This window comes from Molothrus aeneus, chromosome 2 (assembly GCF_037042795.1).
Source record: "Molothrus aeneus isolate 106 chromosome 2, BPBGC_Maene_1.0, whole genome shotgun sequence".
NCBI lineage: Eukaryota > Metazoa > Chordata > Aves > Passeriformes > Icteridae > Molothrus > Molothrus aeneus.
Window position 1 is genome coordinate 54,715,076 of NC_089647.1, and position 19,395 is coordinate 54,734,470.

Below are 19,395 nucleotides of genomic sequence, written 5' to 3' on the forward strand. Positions count from 1 at the left end.
TTAGAAAACTTCAGAGCAGTGAAAATCCAAATTGAAGCCTGTGATTGCACAGACAGTAAGAATCTATTTATGTAGCAAGCTCTACTTCTGCTTAACCCCTGCAAGGAGCTGTAACTCTCTTTGCATATTTGATTTTTCTCCCTCAGTAAAACATAGTCTGCTTAACCTATTTTTGCTATTTTGCAACAGTTTCACTGGAGGGTTCTTCCCTGCGCCTTACATTTAGCTTTGCTATCTGAGCACTCCTTTGTTAAATTAAGGTAATTAATAAATGGAGATGTTAAGCAATCAATTTTGCCTGCATATCTCCACAGCCTTACGTATGACTGGCTGTAATCACAAGATAAATGCAATGTGCTGATGTATGGTAATGTTCAATAATACATTCTCCACCAGGCTCAATTCATCAGGGAGTTTCTGGAGGGGAGGCATTTGTTATTGGCTGTCTCCGGACCTCAAGGATAACATTCCTGTCCTTTCCATTGGCCGCCCCGCTGCTGCAAGCCTCTTCCCGTCTTATTTTGATGATGAATATGAAGGCATGCTAAGCTGTGCCAGAGAGCAGCTCTCGCCGACTACACTCCCACCCCGGGCTCAAGGACTCCGGAGCTCCCCGGCTGCTTCCCCTGCCCACTGCCAGCAGCAGCAGCAGCAGCAGCAGCAGCAGCAGCAGCAGAGCAGGAGCAGCAGCAGCAGCAACGCCAAAAGTTGTGATGCTTTTCTTCACCCAGTGCTTTGGGGCTGTGTTAGATCTTATTCACCTGCGGTTTCAGCACTACAAGGCAAAGAGGGTTTTCTCAGCTGCCGGGCAACTTGTCTGCGTCGTCAACCCAACACACAGCCTCAAGGTGAGTTAAAAATATATTTTCTCTTCCAACATCTCCTCGTCGTCCCCACCGCCGCCACCCGTGATTCTCCACAGGGAATGAAATTGTGCTCTGGCAGCAAGGGGAGAGTGCTGTTAACACATTGCAGCCCTGGCAGAGAGGATGTTTGCATTGTCTGAACGCATGATTCCCTTTGGAGCAAAGGAGAAGCAGCCCGCTGCTCCGAGCGACCGTGGGAAGTCGCGGCTCCCCCTCCCCAAAGTTTCCTCCTGCATTTCGCCCACACGATGAGCGTGCATGTTGCAAGCATTTAGTGAAAATGATTGGAAAAGTTAGTTGGATGAATTAACATCCCTTTCTAGTCGAAGGGTGCTGTGTGGTCTCCCATGCTGACACCCCAGCACAGAGGGATGCTGCCAGGCGGTGGGGAACAGGAAGAGGGGGGCGGCAGGAGAGGGATCTCCTCTGCTGCCGTTTGCAGAGGAAAACCGGCTGTTTCTGTCTCCTGGGGGGAGTTGGACACATTCCTCTGGCGCTGAAACTGTCCTTAAGCTGTTTGCAAGGTGAATCTATTTTAGGAAGGAGGATATATTTGCTTTAATGCAAAACTATTTATAGTCCCCATAAAAACATTTCTTTTACTTGCACGGTTCTGAATTTTCACTGACAAAGTGTCAACAGCTCCATCTATACCGGAGCCTTCATGTTTGTTGTAAAGAAGGAGCAGCAGGGGGAGAAAGCAATCAGGAGGCTTTAATTACTTTATCACACTAGTGAATGACCAACTTTAATGAAGTGGCTTCTGTTTTGTGAGAAATCCTTGCTGACCTGACTCATGAGGTAGCTCTGCTATCCTGATGCAAGCTTAGAAATTAATTTAATTCGGGACAACTTATTTTTGGCACTGCAAGGGTCCCTGGGAGGTACTTGGAGGGGGCTGTAGGAAGCATCTTTCCCGAGCTCCTGGTCCCTGGGACGTCCATTGATGGGGTAAATCCCTCTTCAGAATAGCATCACCTCACCAAAAAAAAAAAAAAAAAAAAAAAAAAAAGAAAGGGCATGTTTTCCACAGTCATCTTTCCCGTCTCAGGCTGTGCTTAGGCAGAAGGAGATTGTTTCTAGCAGGGCGCCGGCTCCGGGAGGATTTTCCCGCAAGGCTGCGCTCTGAGCGCTGCCGGCTGGGGCACGCACTGCCCGGGGCTGAACCGCTGGGGTGCAGGCTCGGCTCTCCCGGCACCGAGCTCCTCACAAGATAAGTTAAAAACACACAGCCCTGTCATTATCTGAAAGAGTCTGGTTGTCTGAATGGGTAGAAGAAATAGCTGCATTCCTAAGTGCACGGGGAGATTTTGTCAGTGAATTCTTCTGTGCTCAACCCTTTTATGAGACTGTCTCCTGCTACCTTCATCTATCATTTTAATTTTATTTTGTTTTTAAGTGAGCAGAAAAAAAGGCTTTCAACACACAACAGGTCCCAGTACAATTTCAGTGCCAGTGGAACTGTCTGATAAGGTCCCATAAACACACAGGGAGATGACTATTGCTCCACTGTTACATAAGACTAGACCCAAGTTTATCATTTCAGGTCCTGCTGAGTTGCAGGTTTGCTATGTTTGGAGCTGCAGCTGTGTTAAGCATATAGGGCACTTCATTTTACTAAAATCCCCTGTGCCCAAGCTCTTCACTTTTAAGACTGAAAGCCCTGCAGAAAGATGAACAATCTGAGTCCTGCTGTGGCAGCCTTTGAATGCAGGCATTGGAAGCAAATTCTCTTGGAAACAAACAGGACACTCTAGGAAAAGGTCTGGTGTGTCAGTGAAGCCCCAGTAAGAATTGTCATAACTGAGGTGGGAATTGCTCCCCTGATAAGGCTGCACTGGGAACCCAAAGGCACAGGAGCCTGTTGAGACACCATTCAGATGAGCAAGCTGATGAGAAACCCTCTGCTGTGATAAACCCCTCTGATTGTAGAGTGAAACGTGCTGTGCAAGTGCTCCAGGTTACCCAGGTCACAACCAGCCACATAAATATGGTGGGCTTTAGCCCTGATGTGCTCCCCAGGTGTTCAGCTTCCCTCCAGCTGTGTAAGGAATGCATCACCACTTTGTGGCAGCATCCAGAGGAGATGTGGGGATCAGGTCCCTCTGTGCCCAGCATGACACAAACAGTTGCTCACCCACAGCAGCCTGTGGGCCAACTGGAGCCTGCTGGCTCCAGGCAAGCAAGGCACCTTGCCCAAAGCCTGGTGTCAGACTGAAGCCAGGTGAACGTGCTTCTCAGGGTGCCCATTTCTCCCCCAGGGATGCACAGGGAGGCTGTTGTTGCTCTCAAAAGGCATCTAAGGGACCATGAAATGTGAAAGGGCCAAAGTTATTTTTCTGTGGTGATTTACAGTATTATGACTACTTTGATGTTTCTTAGTCTATTATTTCTAGCTGGGTCTTTTCAACTGTAACATTTTGTTGACAGCCCCCAAATCTATCTTAACAATTGACAAGTGGAGTGAAAATTGTATTAAGGTTCGCGGTCGATGAATACAAACCTGCTAGGAAACAAGGGCTGGGAGCAATGTAATTTCTCCCCTTTTTCTTCAAAAAAAAATTTGTGCTTACTCCAAAATCATAAGCCCTTTGCAAAGGGATTACTTTATTCTGTATCTCCACAGTGCTGGTGCAAGGGGACTCCTGACTGATTGGTGCAAATGATGAATGACAGGCATCACACTCTGGTGTCATTATGCACATTGACATCCTTCACACGGGCCAGGTCTTCAATCAGTGCCAATACACATAACTTCATTGAAGTCAACTGCTGCAGGACCTCCATTTTCACTCCTTCCACCCAAGGGAGTGCTCAGGGATGTAGTGGGACTCAGCCCACACAGGAGGATCTGTAGCTGGTGATCACTTATGTGTGTCAGAGATGTGGCATCACAGAAAGCACTCAGTGAGCAGTAGAGGAGCCCTGGTGCCCTCCAGGGAAGGTTGCACCAGCTTCTGCTTTCACAGACCCACAGCCAGGCCAAGGGGGCACTCCTGTAAAGTTATGCCAGAATGCTGTCATCATCATCACAGCCTGGACCTCTGACAATGACCAGAGCCTGTCACTTACCTCTTCTTTTAGGAGAGATCCAGAGGTTGGTAGAGAAGCACACACTTGGAGAGAACCCCATGTATTTTTTCCCCCTGAAAGGCTCATTAATTGGGAAGGCTTATGAACATTTCTGTGTTTCCTAAAGGGCAAGATGGAAAAGTGTCAGTACAGACACCTCTATTGATCTGCTGCTATTTTTCCTGCACTCAACAGGCAGACATGGGTGACTCTAAGAAAGAAAGACAATTTTGCAACTGTCCCCCTCTGTTTTGTTGGTTTGGCAGGAGTATGAACAGGAGGGGGTGTTTGTTTTGGAGCCTTTGTCCTTCTTGCCACTTTCTGCTCTTTGTCCTCCTACAAAGCTTTCCCAGACATAGCAGCATCTCACAGTGCTATGCTGGGATCAAAATTCACTTGCCAAGCAGAGAAAACCACTTACTTACCACGCTTCTATAGGTCACCTTCCTCGTCAATCATATTGTATCCATTACTTTGTAACCTGCCTTCTTTCAAGCATGTGGTCAACATGACATCTTCCCTTGGAGAGACAGAGCTGGGCAACAGAGCTCTCTAGCCAAGTAGCTGCTCCCTCCAAAGCCATAGCAATTAAAGGAGCAACACTTATGCTGCTGCCTGCAGGTCCCAGCATACAGGGAAAGTTTAAAGGTTCTCCATTTGCATGGAAGAAATGGGCAGGGTTTTCTCATCCTGCAGAGGTGAAGCTCTGTGAATTCTTGTCCATTTGCCCCCTGTCAATAACAATTCTCCCCAGAACTGCAAACTGGAAAGAAGGTGAAGTTGAGGGGGTATCCTCACTCCTTAGCATCAGTCCCTGTCCCAATAGCCAGGCAGGGGACAGCAGTGCAATCACATTCCAGACAGGTGCTGATGCTTCATGAGATGCTGCATATGGCTGAGTAAAACAGATCTTCTTCATTCAAGGAGTTACTAGCTTTTTACACACAATTTTTATTTCTTTGGGGAGCATGAAAACTGCTCTTTTAAATGATAAAAAACTGTGTTTACGTTACTCTTGTAAAAACACCAATCTCCACCTCTGTAGGACTTCAAGGAACTTGTTGAATTACAAAAAAAAAAAAAATTATTCAAACAAGGTGATAGAATAGTTCAATCTTAATATTCTAAAAGGGTTGTAACATGGTTTATGGGTCCAAGCTGTCTTTCAGCTAGTTTTTAAAGCAACAAGCAAATCTGCTCTGACTTAGGGAAGGGATTTGAATCCTGTTATAACAGTTTGGCTCTACACCCAGTGCCCAGCCAAACAGCATTGTAATCCACTTTATCCCCAGGAGGATTAAAGTGCTAGGGTGCATTACACCCCCATGAGATCTATTTACTGGTGCAAGGGAGGAGAGCAACTATGAAACCTGCTGCTAACAATGCCCAGATGCCACTGTCTCAGCCCAGACAACCTCAAATCTCCCATGCAGGGCTGTGATTTGGGGACAAAGTAGCATTTGGCCCCAATGTCCAGCAGAATTTTGACAGCTGCAGTGAGAGGATCTGCAAAATGCTCTGCTACCTGCAAACCTGGGCTCCTCTGCCTGTTTCCCACCCCAGCTGTGAGCTAGGGCTGTGTGAGCACTGGGCACCTCAGATTTGAAATCCTTTTGTAGGGATGTGGATAGCAGCAGGCAGGGCTTTGTCAGCCCTGCCTCTGTTTGAAGGAATTCCAGCTGACCGGGTCACCCCAGGAGGCTCGGTCTGTCCTGAGATGTGACTTTAAGGGTGCCCTGCAGACAGGAGGCACAGCAAGCTCAGGCAGCTCTCCCTGGGGGCTCTGCTGCCTCCTGGCCCCAGAGTCCCTCTCTCCAGAAGCCATTAACCTTTATCCTGCAGATCCATCCACCTGCAGCGCCGTGGGCCACGGCAAAGGGCAGCACAGGATTCACTGCGAGCGCGCTGCAAAGCGGGACAGCTCCTGCTGGTCCCACAGAGTAACAACCATGGTGTCTCTGGGGACAGGGAAGGAAAGAGCCCCCACCTCAGAAGTTTCTGTGCTCACAGGCTCAGGCTTCCTTCTCCTCGCCTCCCAGCCCAAGCAGAAAGTCAATTACCACTGTTAACTGGCCCTGCGTGTTCTGCTACAGCCCTGGAGGGGGATCGAGTGGGCAAGCACTGAGTCCTTTCCTACCCACATTTGATTTTGGGAGTGAATTTGAGGCAGTAGCACAAGGGGTAATGGTTTTAAACTGAAGGACGATCGATTTAGATTAGATATAACGAAGAAGTTTTTTATGATAAGGATGGTGAAACACTGGCAGCTTTCCCAGAGTGGTGGTTTATGCCCTGTACCTGGAAACATTCAAGGTCAGGCTGGACAGGGCTCTGAGCAGCCTGCTCTTGTTGAAGATGTCCCTGACTCATTGCAGAACTAGAACTGAACTAGATGGCCTTTAAAGGTCCCTTCCAACTCAAACTATTCCAGGATTCTCTGATTCTATATTAAATCTGACCTGCTTGCAGGACATTTGAAGTCAAATGTTATGAATGGAAGACAGTGCTGTTATTTTAATATTAGAGAAATGTCTCTCCCGTTGACAGGGTGTTTGACAGCAGGGTGAGGAGTAGCCATCAGACACTGCCACACATTACTTTGTAATCCACCCACTCTGATATGGCTCAGGAATATCAGGAATTTCTCAGTGGAGCCCTTTGGATTAGACACAATAGCTCAGGTAACTCTCTCAGGAGAAATACTGTCCCAAAGGAATTGCTGTGACTAACACAGAGGGTGCAGAGGAAAAAGGAATGCTTTAATACAAGGCTTGATTACATGAAATCAGTGGCAAGGTCTCAGTCTGCTTCCCAGCAGATCAAAGGCACACTGAATATGGTCCTGCAAGTCTCTGCAGGTGCTAAAATGTCCTCAGTCAGGTTCCCAGACACCATGAATTTTGCCTCAAAGTCAGAATTTACAGAGTGCAATTTTTTGTTTAACCATTAAGATTCTCACCTTGTAGCAAAGAACTCCCAGCATATGTAGCTGGGTGACATTTAAAACCTTCATTTTTTTCTCAGTAACAACCTGAGCTTCTTATGTAATGTAAGAAATTGAGTTTAAAGGTAGCACATTGGATCCTAAGAGCTCTGGTAAAATGAGGGAGAGGAGCTGCTGTGTCTGTGCCCTGCCTTCCTGGGACTTCGGTGCTTTCTACGCTGTTTAAAAGCCCATAATTCTTGTCCTGCCTGGCTCAGAGCTGAGACTTTGTGTCTCTTTTGGCACCTCCAAAGTCTTCCCCCTACAACAGGAAATTGGCACCCCTCAACTGAGTGCTCAAGAGAGAAAAACTGAATCCTGCAATAATTTCACAGGGTGGCAGTGGGGGAAGGACAGTATTTATGCAGCTTTACTGGCAACTGAGTGGGGAAGTGAGGAGGAAGGGAGGATGCAGCCATGCTCTCCTGGCTGCATGCTGCTCCCCTGGCATGGTGACCATGGGAGCAATGACCACGATGGGCTGCCCTTGGCGCCTCTTGTGGCATTGGCACTGGCACACATGGCATGGCACAGGATGGCACAGAGCCATGGTTCTCTTTGGAGCCCCTGGAGGTGTGTGTCAGGCAGCACATGAGCCACCAAAAAGGAGGGAATTCCTTTGGAGAGCTCCACAAGGTTTGGGCATACACTGTGCCTGCCTTTGCTGTGAGTTTTGCAGCAGAACTGAGCAGAGCTGAGCCACTTCAACTTCTGATGGAGCTAGAGGAAGCTGTTTGTGTCTAGCTGAACATGACAGCAACTTCCCAGCCCACCTCTGTCTGCATGTGGTGTATCTGGAAGTAAAAGACATGGATGTTCTTCGTTGAACACCTTATCAGACTGCATTCTTTTTCTTTCTTTCCATATCTTGCCTCTTTTTGTTAAGTATCTTTTCTTCTCTGCTCTTGCTCTTTTTCATGTTTCCCATTCCCTGCTGTACCAAAGTCTTAAAGCAAAAGGTTCTCCTCATCTGTCATTCAAAAACCTAATTTGGGGCTTTTCTTGCTCCTGCTGAAAGGAAAGCATCACTAACTTCACTGCAACTTTGGATGTCTTACTTTCCTCCAAGCTGTTTCAGAAGAAATCACAATCATTCAATCCTTGATGTCACCAATTTTGCTATTGACAGATGAAGTTTCACTTTAACATGATCACAGGCAAGACCAGGAGAGCTGCAAAAAGCAGTGAAACATTGTGTCACCAGCTGTGGATGCAGCTGGCAAGGGAGCCAAGGGCTTTACATGCCTGCAAAACTTAATTGCCATCCTGCACTGGCCTGGAGCTCGAGCAAGCAGGTCCAAGTGAAGGAGCCACAGCCCTTGCTGTCCACCCAGCATAGTGAGACATGGAAATGATCCCACCAGCTCCCCAAAGAGAATATCTGCCCTCTGCTTTGGTGTGGCAAAGCAAATCCACTTCCAGCAGGGATTTAAGCTGGTGGTTTCGTGTGCACGCCGCCAAAGTAGACTCACGTCCCTTCTGCTTCCACGCTGCAAGGGCAAGCAGCTGGGCAGGGAACTGGCTCAGCTGTTTTTCAGAACCTCACACAAAGCTCTTACCCCTTGGGATTATTTATGGCTGTGCTGAATGGAAAAATTTCTCTCGTGCATGGAGACTTCCTGAAAATTGCTCTGGGTGACCTGCTGCTAATAACCACCTGCAATGCTTCTGCTCAGCTCTCCTGCAGCATTCTCCAAAGAGGGAAGAGGGGAAGAGCATCTTGGCACTGCCAATAAATTTCCTGACACGTGTGCAGTGTACAATCTGAAGTACTTTTATTTATTTAGAGGCATTTCTGAGCATCTTATATAACATTAATGGATTTATCTTTAGCTCTCCCCTTTCGTCTCAGCAATACCATGAAAGCGTCACTGGAGGAGAACAGCAGAGACCTCTGAGTACTTTGTGTGTTTATTTTGGTGTTCTTTTTTTAAAAGACAGAAATGTTTGAAACAACTTTGGGAAGAAATTAACCACCTATTTCCATGCCAGATGCAATGCTTTCAGTTCTAATCTTCTCTTCCAGAGCAATTTCATTCTGAACTGATCCAAACTGAAACCCTTTTTCACTTCCAGATTAGCCTCCTCAGTAAAAAATAAATCATTCAAACAGCCTTAGTATTTCACACATGGAAATATTAGGGTTCAGAGTAGCTGATGAAGTGCCCATCAGCTCCTAGTAAATGCATAGCTGAGAAGAGACACGAGTCCTTGTGAATATTTTAAACACAAGATCACACACTCTTTCATATCAAATGCCAGCTGAAATGTAAAGAGAAACAGAGAAATGGAGCATAAATAAGACAGAAAAATATTAAATTGGTAACATCTCCTTGTGCAGAGCACAAATGCTATAGATGAGCAAGGAGGCAGATGCTACAGAGCAGAAAACCACATCAGCAGAGGATAAAAATGTTCTTCCACTCCTGGAAACCACCATGTGGAAAATAGGCAGAGTAATAAGCCTAAAAATGGAGTAAATGACCACCACACAGGGATTACACAGGGCAGCTGGGGTGAGGGGGTGGTTACAGGCACCTTCAGGCTTTGTGAAAATGAGAGGCTGAAATGGGAGCAGCAGGATGGTGGCAAGTGGGATGATTGTGGCAGTACCCCAGCCTCAGCAGGAGTGCTCGGGGCACAGTGTCAAGAAGATGCACAGATGGAAATAGATGGATGTTTTGCAGGATCAGACACTCAGACATACTTGTTCTGAAAATTATCAAACTCAGTCCAGCAAAGGACCATATGAAAAACCTGCTGGAGTTCAGCAGACTTACCCACCTCTTTTCAAGGGCTCAGGGCATACTGAAGACACCCTCCTCCTCAGCAGGGATGTCTGAGTGCTGCATTGCAATGTCTGCCCTGCTGAGGGCACCTGGCTGCACACAGGGAGGTGCTCTCTATGCTGGTTGGACTCCCTGTATGAAAAGGCACACCACAGGCCAGGGGAGTCCAGGCTTTGCTGGTAAAAGGAGGGCAGTACTGTGAGTTCCCTGCTTTTTCTGCCTGAGAGCTGAGGTTCTCTCTGTGGTGCAACATCCTTAGGAGTCCAGGATCAGCCACATTTCAAAGAAAGACTGATTTTCTTGCCATCAACAATCAAGGAAGCTGGAAGACTAGCTTGGGATGGATATGTCATTTTTGCCTAGCTGAAGTTAAATTAAATGAGCCCCTCTGGTACCCTACAGTTCCTTTGACTCATGCAAAAGGAAAACCAAGCAGGATAGTTATCTCCTTAAGACAAATCCAAAAGTTTGGGCCCAGTAACACCGAATATTATGTTCGCTGTTTCATACAGGTTCAGGTAAGACAGCTTCCTTTCCACTCCAGAAAAGAAAGCTTTTAGGGAGATTTCAGATATAGCAAAAAATGTCTGGCAACATAACTGAATGCTGGAGCTTTCAATTTATTTCTACTACAAGAAACTCATCACCAGGAAAAAAGTAGGGAATTACTTTTTGAACTAGTTGACAACAGAGAATTTCAGGCAGAGTGAGTGAATAAAGCATGGATTTTATTACCTTTTCCAAGTAAGACAGAGGGACAAAGGGCACCTACATGGTAAATAAGCTGAACATGAGCCAGTAGTTTACCCTTGGGGCACAGACCAGCCTCATCCTGAGCTGTGTTAGCAGGACTGTAAACCAGCTGCAGTGCAATTTCTGAAATCGCATCCACAACTGCCCGGAACTCCTTTCCCACCCAAAGTGTTCTGACCCTGCAATACTCTATAAAAACAGAACTTGGTGCTAACAATGTTAGTAATGTTAGTAAAATATGAGTTAGTGTTAATACAGGATAAACACTAAATTGAGAGTTTTTTCAAAGGACTCTGATTTAAAGCAGGATTGAATACAACATTAAATAATTTAGAAGTTTTCTTCAAGAAAGTATCCATTAATCTGAATAAAAAGACTTGAACTTGAAGCAAGTGCAGCAGTGTAAGGGTGTTGAGAGAAATTTTGAACATTTGCCTCAACAGTGACCAAACCAAGTCATATCAGAAAACTGTATCTGAAAAGAACAAAGAAGGCAGACAGAAAGTCTTGTGGGTTGCACTTGGGAATCCAAGGTGCAGCACAGGAGACTGACACCAGTGAAAAAGTATGGAGCTACAAGTATCTGGTAATTTAAACTCATCCAAAATGTGAATCCTCATGGTGGTCCAAAGCCCAGAGACATCACCAGCTAATTAAATCAGTCTGGACTGGAAAGGAGGTCACTGTGGCAGATGAGGGATGGCAAATGACAGTAAGACATACTCCAAAATATGCTTTGGGACAAGCACCCTCATTTGTAATCACAAGCAATGCTAAATAAATTCTGACAATGAGAAGACATTGTTCAATATCTACCAGAAAAAACTTTGTACCATGGCAGAAGTGTAAACATGCTCCTAAAGAGTGCTGAGTGGAGAAAATAATGTGGAGCAAGTCACATGGAGAAAATAATCCACTTGGACAAATCTTCCTCTCATTCTCCTTGTGGGATGGCTTCCAGCAGAAAGAAAATTCCTGGGCTTATTCAATTAACTGCTTCATGATTACTTTCCCCCTGTGGTAGAATCCCTGATGCTTCAGACCTGCTTTTGGATGTGCAAGCTGTGTTAATTTGCTGTGCAAAGAGGCACAAAGCAGAGAGGTTACTTAGGTAGTGTAATTTCTGTTCCCTGACTGGATTCTGGGTCTGCTCACAGGCTCAAAGGAGTCTGTTTTTGTTTGTCTTTGATCACTGAAAGACAGAGGTGCAGGATGAAATAGCATCACTAGAGGTGAGGAAATGCTGATTTTCCCAGCCTTTTTAGGCCAGCTCATGTTTTGCAGTATGCAAGTCTGTGGGTGACCTGTGTTTTGTTGGGGGGCTTTATTGGAGGGAAGTATTGCCATTCCCCATGACTTTGTTGGTTCCTTAAAGGCTGTCATAGCTCTGCTGCAGCAGCAGCAGAGGGGGAAACAAGCTTGGTCCTCAGGCCAGCTCCAACCCATTTCACAGGCTTTTATGGGCTTATTAAAATAGTTTGCATTTGTATGTCAGACTAGAGAGACAGCTGAAATGCTGCCTTGGCAGTGGCTGTGTTGGTCCTGGAATCAGGAATGTCCTAGGCCACCATAGCAAGATTCACCATAAGGTATCTGACAGGAGCCCAAGACACAGGTCCTTCAAAAATGTTTTGTTTCAGGTTTGTTGGCTTGGGAGATATGTTCACATCTTATTTTCTCTTCTCACACTCCTAGGAAATAGTTGTGGTGTGGTCAGGGTGTTGTCTGGCTCATTCAGTTTCTTCTTTGTCATCATTCTGGCAAACACTTTTTGTGGAAGTCTTCACCCTTGTTAAGCCAAGCAGTGTCCCATATAAATATTTCCCTCAACACATTAACTCAAGAAGGTTAAACTTCTCATTATTTGTGATCCAGGGAGTGGCTGAAAATACAAGTTTTTCATAGCCACATGCCAACCTCAGCAGAGTGCAAACTCAAAGAAGGTAGCAACGCAGCAGGAGCACATTCCTTACAAATAGGTACGTGTCTGCCTGCAGACAATTCATAGCTGTGCCCAGGTCAAGATTTAAACTGTGTCAGGAAAACAGATGCAAATGCTTGCAGTAATTCACCCCATACAGCCAAACTGGAACCCTTTGTCCAATTACTGTTCCTGCCTGGAATCTCAAAGGTCTAAATCACATGGGAAATGATACAGCTTTAAAAGAAAATTCAACTTTTACTGAGTTTTTTCTGTCATAGAAAATATTTCGAAAAAGAAACTCAAAAATATTAAGGTTGTGAATGGTTGCACAAACATAACCACTGGTTTGTAAATAACTGATTATAAAGACTGAATTTTGTTTCAGGCTGTTGGTAAAAGATGAAGGCACTATCATAAAACAGATCTGAAAGCAGTTTAATTTCCAGAAGCTTCACAAGGCAACTGGAGATAATTTATACTTGCAGCTAAACATGAGCTTACTGGTATCTCTTAATAATTTTTAAGCTTTTAATGATTTTTTAATAATAAACCAGTGATTAGAAAAGAACATCCCAGTTCACAGATAAATCCAGGCTGTGTCTGGATATTTTGCTTATTTGCTGCTTTAACTAAAGCAACTTCAGTTTGCCAGCGGCCAATGAACAGCCGGTAGCAAGAGAACTCAGTCTGATGGAGCAGATGCTGGGAAAGGGAAAACCTTTTCATTGCTCACTCAGAGGGAAAATCTGCCAAAAGCAGCCTTTCAGCATTTTTTGTAATAGTAACTTTTGCTTCTTGGTTTTTAGAAGAAATTTGCAGATCAAGTAGCTTTTGAGGGGTTTGGTTTTTTTGTGGAAAAGTACCTTGAGGCTCTCTACAGGCAAGTCAGGCAGTGGACTGCAGCCTCCTTCAGTTCTGGATGACCCAAAATTACAGCTCAGGTGCTCCAGGAAGACCTATGCCACCTGGTACTTGCAAATAGCTGAGTGTTAAAAGTTGAACAAAAATCTACCCTCTGTAGCCAAGAAGTCCTACAATTTAGGTCTGGATTTTGTCAGTAATTTGTTTCCCTGGTGGGGAACAACCCTATATCTTGGTGGGCATCACCAAGATTTCCCCAAGGCCCATCCATCTGTTCCTGAGTTCATGGGCAAAATCAGGTTACAGGGAACAGTGACAGAGTCTGCTGTGCTTTCCTCTGCACCCAGATCTGCCTTTCCCCTCCATGTACAAACAGAGCCTTTGGGCACACCAACAGCCCTGGCAGGCTGTTTCCTGCCCCTCTAGGTCTTGGAGCCAAGATGCAAGAATAGATGGAGCAGAGGTGCAGCAGAGGCTGGATATGAGCCAGGCTGAGCCCAGGGGATAAATAGATGCATCAGGTGGGTGCTGTGTCTGAACTAACAAGCCCTGCAGGGACAGGATCTGTTCAATAGCATCCTGACAAGGCCTTGCGGTCTATCTGCCTCCAAACCTGACAGGCCATGCCATGGGCACTCCATCACGCTGCTGGAGCTGCAGGAGCCAGCATCGAGCTGGGATGCCCTGCAGGAATCTGTGTCTTTGGTTTGTCTCTCTATAAATTAGTGAGGGACAATATTCTCTGACATCAGTTAAGTAGTTTGGGGTGGAAGCCAAAATAGTTAAATTACCTGTGTAGGTTATCTTTCATTGTGTGTGCAATGGGCCCATCTGCAAAACTGATGCTGTTGCCATATATACTGTGAAGTTGCCAATCTTTTTGGTGTCAGTAAGGCCAAAGGATGTGCTCTACTGATCTCATCACTGTAAACAGGTAAGAAAAAAATGAGGATGCTGAAGCTTAACTGTAGCCATCTAAGTTGATAATTTTTTTTATACTTTAATTCCTTAATGATTATTACAATGTAAGTAGAAAATATAAAGCATTTTGAGAGCATTAAGTAATACTTGGAGGGCTCATTAATCCATGGTTAATATGCAGCCACCACTGAGAAGGGAAGGAGCAATCATGCCGCCTCAGCATTGCGCAGTGTGCCATCGCCGCCCGGCTTAGGGAGGGAGGCAGAGGATGGAGGATGCCCCCTCAGCCTGGCACTGCAGGAGGAGGCACAGCTGGAGAGAAAATGAGGGTCTGAGGTAGACACCTCAAGGCACACACCTCCCTAACCTCCCTTGTTGTTGTGCATTAGGGTTTGGGGCAGATCTGTGTCAACAACTCAACTCTTTCTCCTAACCAAAACAGCAAAGTATGGCACCTTTTTCTTTCAGCTTCCAGCCACCTAGATCACAGCTGAAGACTGTGCTTTGGAAAAGTATGTTTCAGCGCAGCAACCTCTCTGTTTTTCTCTAGCAAAGGCAAGACCCCAGGGAGCTCAATCATCTAGGCTTCACCACACCAATGACTTGATAAAAAAATAAACGTGTGGAAGTATTTGCCAGCCTTATCTTCACTAATAAACAAAAAAGGTCTTCAGCATGTTGGGTTTTTGTGGTGGTTCCCTGTGCACAACAGTGATAAAACTGTGTCTCATTCAGTCTTAAGTATCATGAGTTGCCAGACCTGAAGAAGTCTGTGTCTGCAGTGCAGCCACTCAGTCTCTGGGCTTTAAATATGGAAAGGGGAGTTAATTCTCATACAATATATCCAAATATCAAATGGGAAAAAAAAAACAACTACTTGTCAGATCAGTGATCTTCAGGAAGTTCTTAACTGGCAGAAATTTCAAATGTGTACTGTGCACTACCTTAGGACAGAGCCAAACAAGAATGGAGGGACATATCAGGCCGTGGGAGATGTATGTGTTCTATACAGTCAAAAGAAAGATCTTCCTTTGTCTTGCCAGGGAACTTAATTTTCCTGATACCTATCACCACAGCGAATGAGTAGGGAGGCTGTTGCAGTTCCATATGATATTTTTTTCATGCATTATCTTCACTCTCAGCGTGCAAGATAAGGCTAAGGCTGACTGGGATGCAATACAGTGTCATTGTGGCCAAATCTCCACATGGGAGGTGGTTGCCCTAGCTGTAAAGTAAAGAGTGCTGCAAGAGCAGGAAGCCTTTTGTTTTGATGCGTTTACCCCTCACAGCCTTTCCCTAAGGTGAAGAAGGAAATAAATTTATGTGCTCAAGGGGTAAATCCTTCTCTGGATAAAAACAGCAGGGGTGCAGGGCTTCCTGATATCTCAAGCCTGCATCTGTGCTCTGTGGCTCACACATGGGTGCTCCCCATGGTGGTAAGTGGCCTGTGGTGTTCTGCAGTGCTGGCTACCACCCCAGACATCGTGGCCAGGGAACAGGGAGTGTGGACAGGTCACCTCCAAAATATAACAGCTTGCTGCTATAAGGTCAGCCCCCTCCCTGCTCTGTGCTGCCCTTGTTGCTAATGTGGGAGTGTCTTCTGTCCACCATGCCTACACTAACCCAGGAGATGTGCCCAGGGAACCAATGAATGCCATACCTTTATGTAATGCTCCTGATTTTCCAGAACTTTTATCTAAGCATAATCTATTGGTGTTATTTAATTACCATTAAGCAGCTGCCTTGTAGCATCCAAAATATATCTATTTGCCTTAATTTTGCAGTATGGCAATTAACTACCAACAAATGATTTAAAACATATTTACAGAGGGAAATGTCAGAGATGCATTATTTTTTCATGCCCAGTAAATGCACTCACAATAACCAATTTGGTATTTAATTAACTTGCTTATGAGCTCACCTTTGAGAAATATTATTTGAGAGAACATTTGGCTATGATGCTTAGGCAGGCTCTCAGAGGAAGAATGCACCAGCTGCAGGTCAGCACCAATTTTTTGCTTTATTATGTCAGGGTGTTTTGCTGTTTGTATGGGCTTAATGTAGTTCTGGTCTTCACATCATTTCAAAGTTAAACTATTAAACATGCAGAAAATCAATGTGTAACAGAAGATGTTCATTAAGAGAGCCTTAAATCAACTCTTCTGTAGACAGAGCAGATACCAAAAGCTTTCATAAAGCTTCTGGCCCATCATGATCAGAGGAGAGGAGATGGTTACCATGAACAGCACATTTCTGTGTTTCAGAACCAGGGTTAAGTAATACATACACACTAACAAGCATTAATTAGGAAGGGAATTTGCACCCATCATGACCTAGCAACAGCGTCCTTCTAGTGTTCCTTCTGCTGTAACTCCCCAGATGAGATGGAAATTGCACAAGTTAAATGGCTCTTCCATTTGTGCTCCTATTTGAAATTTGACTGACATAACACAGGGTGAAGCTCTGGTGAGGGTACAGAAATTTTCTTGCAGACTTAAATTCACATCCTTTAAAGCTAGAAGACGATCTTATGGCAACCTAACCAGGCTAGCTGCACAAATCCAAAACCAAGGTCCTTTCTCAGGAGCTCAAGGCCATAATTTCAGTTCCCAGAAGTCTTTTAGAAAGTCCTCTGGTTTGAACACAATGAGTTTATTCAATAGAGATCACATGTCTATGGGTAAAATTTGATATTTTTAGAAATTGTACTGTCAGCAGAAAAAAAAGGCTACATTTGATTTCCTTGGAAGGCTTTGGCAAAGCCGGGAAGGCATTGTTCAGTGTTTTCCTCTTCCTGAATGTTAACAACATAGCAGCAAGGTTCGTATCAATTTGGTATAGCCTTGCAGTAGGCTTACATTCCCTTGGAGTTTATTACATTGCCTGCTCCCTCCACAGCTCCTTTTCCCTGTGCTCTTCTCCCTACCAGCTTCTGCAGGTGCAGATACAGCTCATCTTGACTGCTGGATCAGCACTTTCTGCCCTCTGAGGCTTTGTGAAAGTCACCCCAGCTTGCAAACCTCCTGACTGATGCTTCAGCACTCTGTAAAACCAGCGATGTCTGCACACACCACCTACCCCAGAGCAGAGTCCCAGCTCTCCCCAATGCTTTCCAGGTAGCTGCAGCTTTCTGCCCTCACCCCATTTTGCTGGATTTCTCCTTTACTTTTCCCCCAGCCACCTCCTGACCCATCCAGCTGGCTTCCCCATCCAGGAGAGGGCAGAGAGCACTCTACCTGCAGAGCATCTGCTCCTGCGGGCTCCTGAAGCAGCCCTGGTCACCCCATATCATGGGGATCAGCTGTGAGCTTTCTACTCCCTTCACCCTGGCCTTACCAGCCTGGCAGAATTAAAATGCCTTAATTCTACTTCTCTGCTAATTAAGTATTGAAGCTCCTGTTTCAGGGGACTGGTACTGGATATTCTTGTACCTTTTTTTTTTTTTTTTTACCTGCAGTATAGAGTCCGTGGCTCATTGATCTGGAAAATATCATGCTTGTCTTTGGCAAATAGCTCGGCTTCTATAAAATGTCCCTCAAGTAGAAACTCCCAGTCACCTTATAAATATTGTCACCTGCATTTTAGAGGAGGAAAAACCAAGGCCTTTCTGAGGTTAAGGCAAGCTCTGTGACAAAGAGAAGAGAAAACTCCAGTCTCTTTTCATTAAGATGTTTTCAGTAATTTTGTGGAATGAGAGATGAAATCTCCTCTGAAGTCACAGAAAGTCTCACGGGGTCAGCACTTAGAGGTTCACACCTCCCATTAGCTGAAAGAAGGGATTTTTTTTGAAGCTGATCAAAATACATTTGATGTTGAAGTTACAGAAAACCATTAATTATTCTGGTTTTGGAGATAATCAATTCAGGCACCTGTTCATACAACAAACAGCAATACAGTGCTAAAAAAAGAAGAAAAGTAAATGTAAGCTGATAGCATTTATAGTGAGGAAAAGGTGTCCTTTGAAGGACAAACACTATTCTTTATCTCACCCCAAAGTCCATGGGCTTTGTGAAAGCATCCCAGCTCTTCTCAGGGCTGTTTTGCTTGCACAAACAATCTAGAAAATTAATTAAGGAAGTTGTTTTCTCATCTGTGCTGCATCATCTCAAGATTGTACTAAACTTCTTATACAAAATAGAAAAAAAAATGAAGACAATGTTGGGTGCCTGAGGGCAAAAGTGCAAATTTCATGCAAGATGCCTCTTTGTCCTCAAGGGCAGTGCTTGGGCAGTGCCTGTGGGATGCTGCCTTCCTGATGTGCCTCTGCTGCTGCTGGTCATGCAGGGGAGACCTACAGCAAATGCCTTCTACTGATTATTTAAGAGGAAGAGAGAAGTTTTGATTGAATTAAATCTGTGGTAGAATTTACTTAGGATTAAATTGCAGCAAAGTTTAATGTTCCTTTTGAACAACTGGGAGAACGTTGTGCTCATTTCCTAGAGGTTTTATCCACTTTTGAATCAGAACTGGAGAATGAGCAGTCTGAGTGGGAGATGGTTTCAATGTCAAAATGTAGGGACTGGGTTTTGTTCTCTCCCCTATGGATGGGCAGGTAACAATCCCAGGGCACGAGAGGTGCATGGCAGCAGCTCTGGAGCTCAGCCTGATTCTTTGGCCATTCTGCAAACTGAGTTCTCTGGAGAGCAACAGGGTAATTGTCCTGGAAGCAGACAAATCTGCATTTTTCTCATCACCCGAATTCACAGAAATGTTGATGATACTGCAAGGCTTTTACTTTTCTCCTGTCTTTTTCTTGTTCTTAGTATAGCCAAGTGGTGTGCTGTTAATGGGCATGCATCAAACTGCTTGAGACAGCATGTTCAGTACTGAGAGCAGGAAATAATCATTTCAGGGCCACTGCTAAGAAAACCTGTCGAAGTGTCTGGGGGCAGAGTGAATATCTAGTACTTGGGGATTAATTATCTGGAATTTAATGAGGCCAAAAGCTAGGTAGCAATTAAATGTCTGTAGATGGAGAGAGTAGTTTCATAAAATACTTCAGTGGTGAGGCTGGCTTAAAAAGATTTTGCTCTCCCATCTCAGGCTGTTACCAGTATTACTGGCTTTAGGGATGTGCTGTGAACGAGATTGCTGAAGGGATCTGCATTGCAAACTCTTTTGGGGGATTATATGTGAGGTGTGACATTTCAAAATTAGACTTAGGTCTCTGCCAAATTGGAGGAAAGAAGGAGATGTGTGTGTTTGTGCAGCACATATGCCCTTCTA

At 45.0% G+C, this 19,395-nt stretch overlaps 1 protein-coding gene across 1 annotated transcript in view; it reads left to right on the forward strand.

Annotated features, from left to right (window-relative positions):
* Window positions 1-454: 454 nt before the first annotated feature.
* SIAH3 (siah E3 ubiquitin protein ligase family member 3) overlaps window positions 455-19,395 on the forward strand; it is a 41,499-nt gene continuing 22,558 nt past the window's right edge. The window contains exon 1 of the mRNA XM_066571347.1: window positions 455-848. Within this exon, the coding sequence (XP_066427444.1) occupies window positions 714-848 (135 nt within the window). The 5' untranslated portion in view covers window positions 455-713. The remainder of the gene's footprint in view (window positions 849-19,395) is intronic.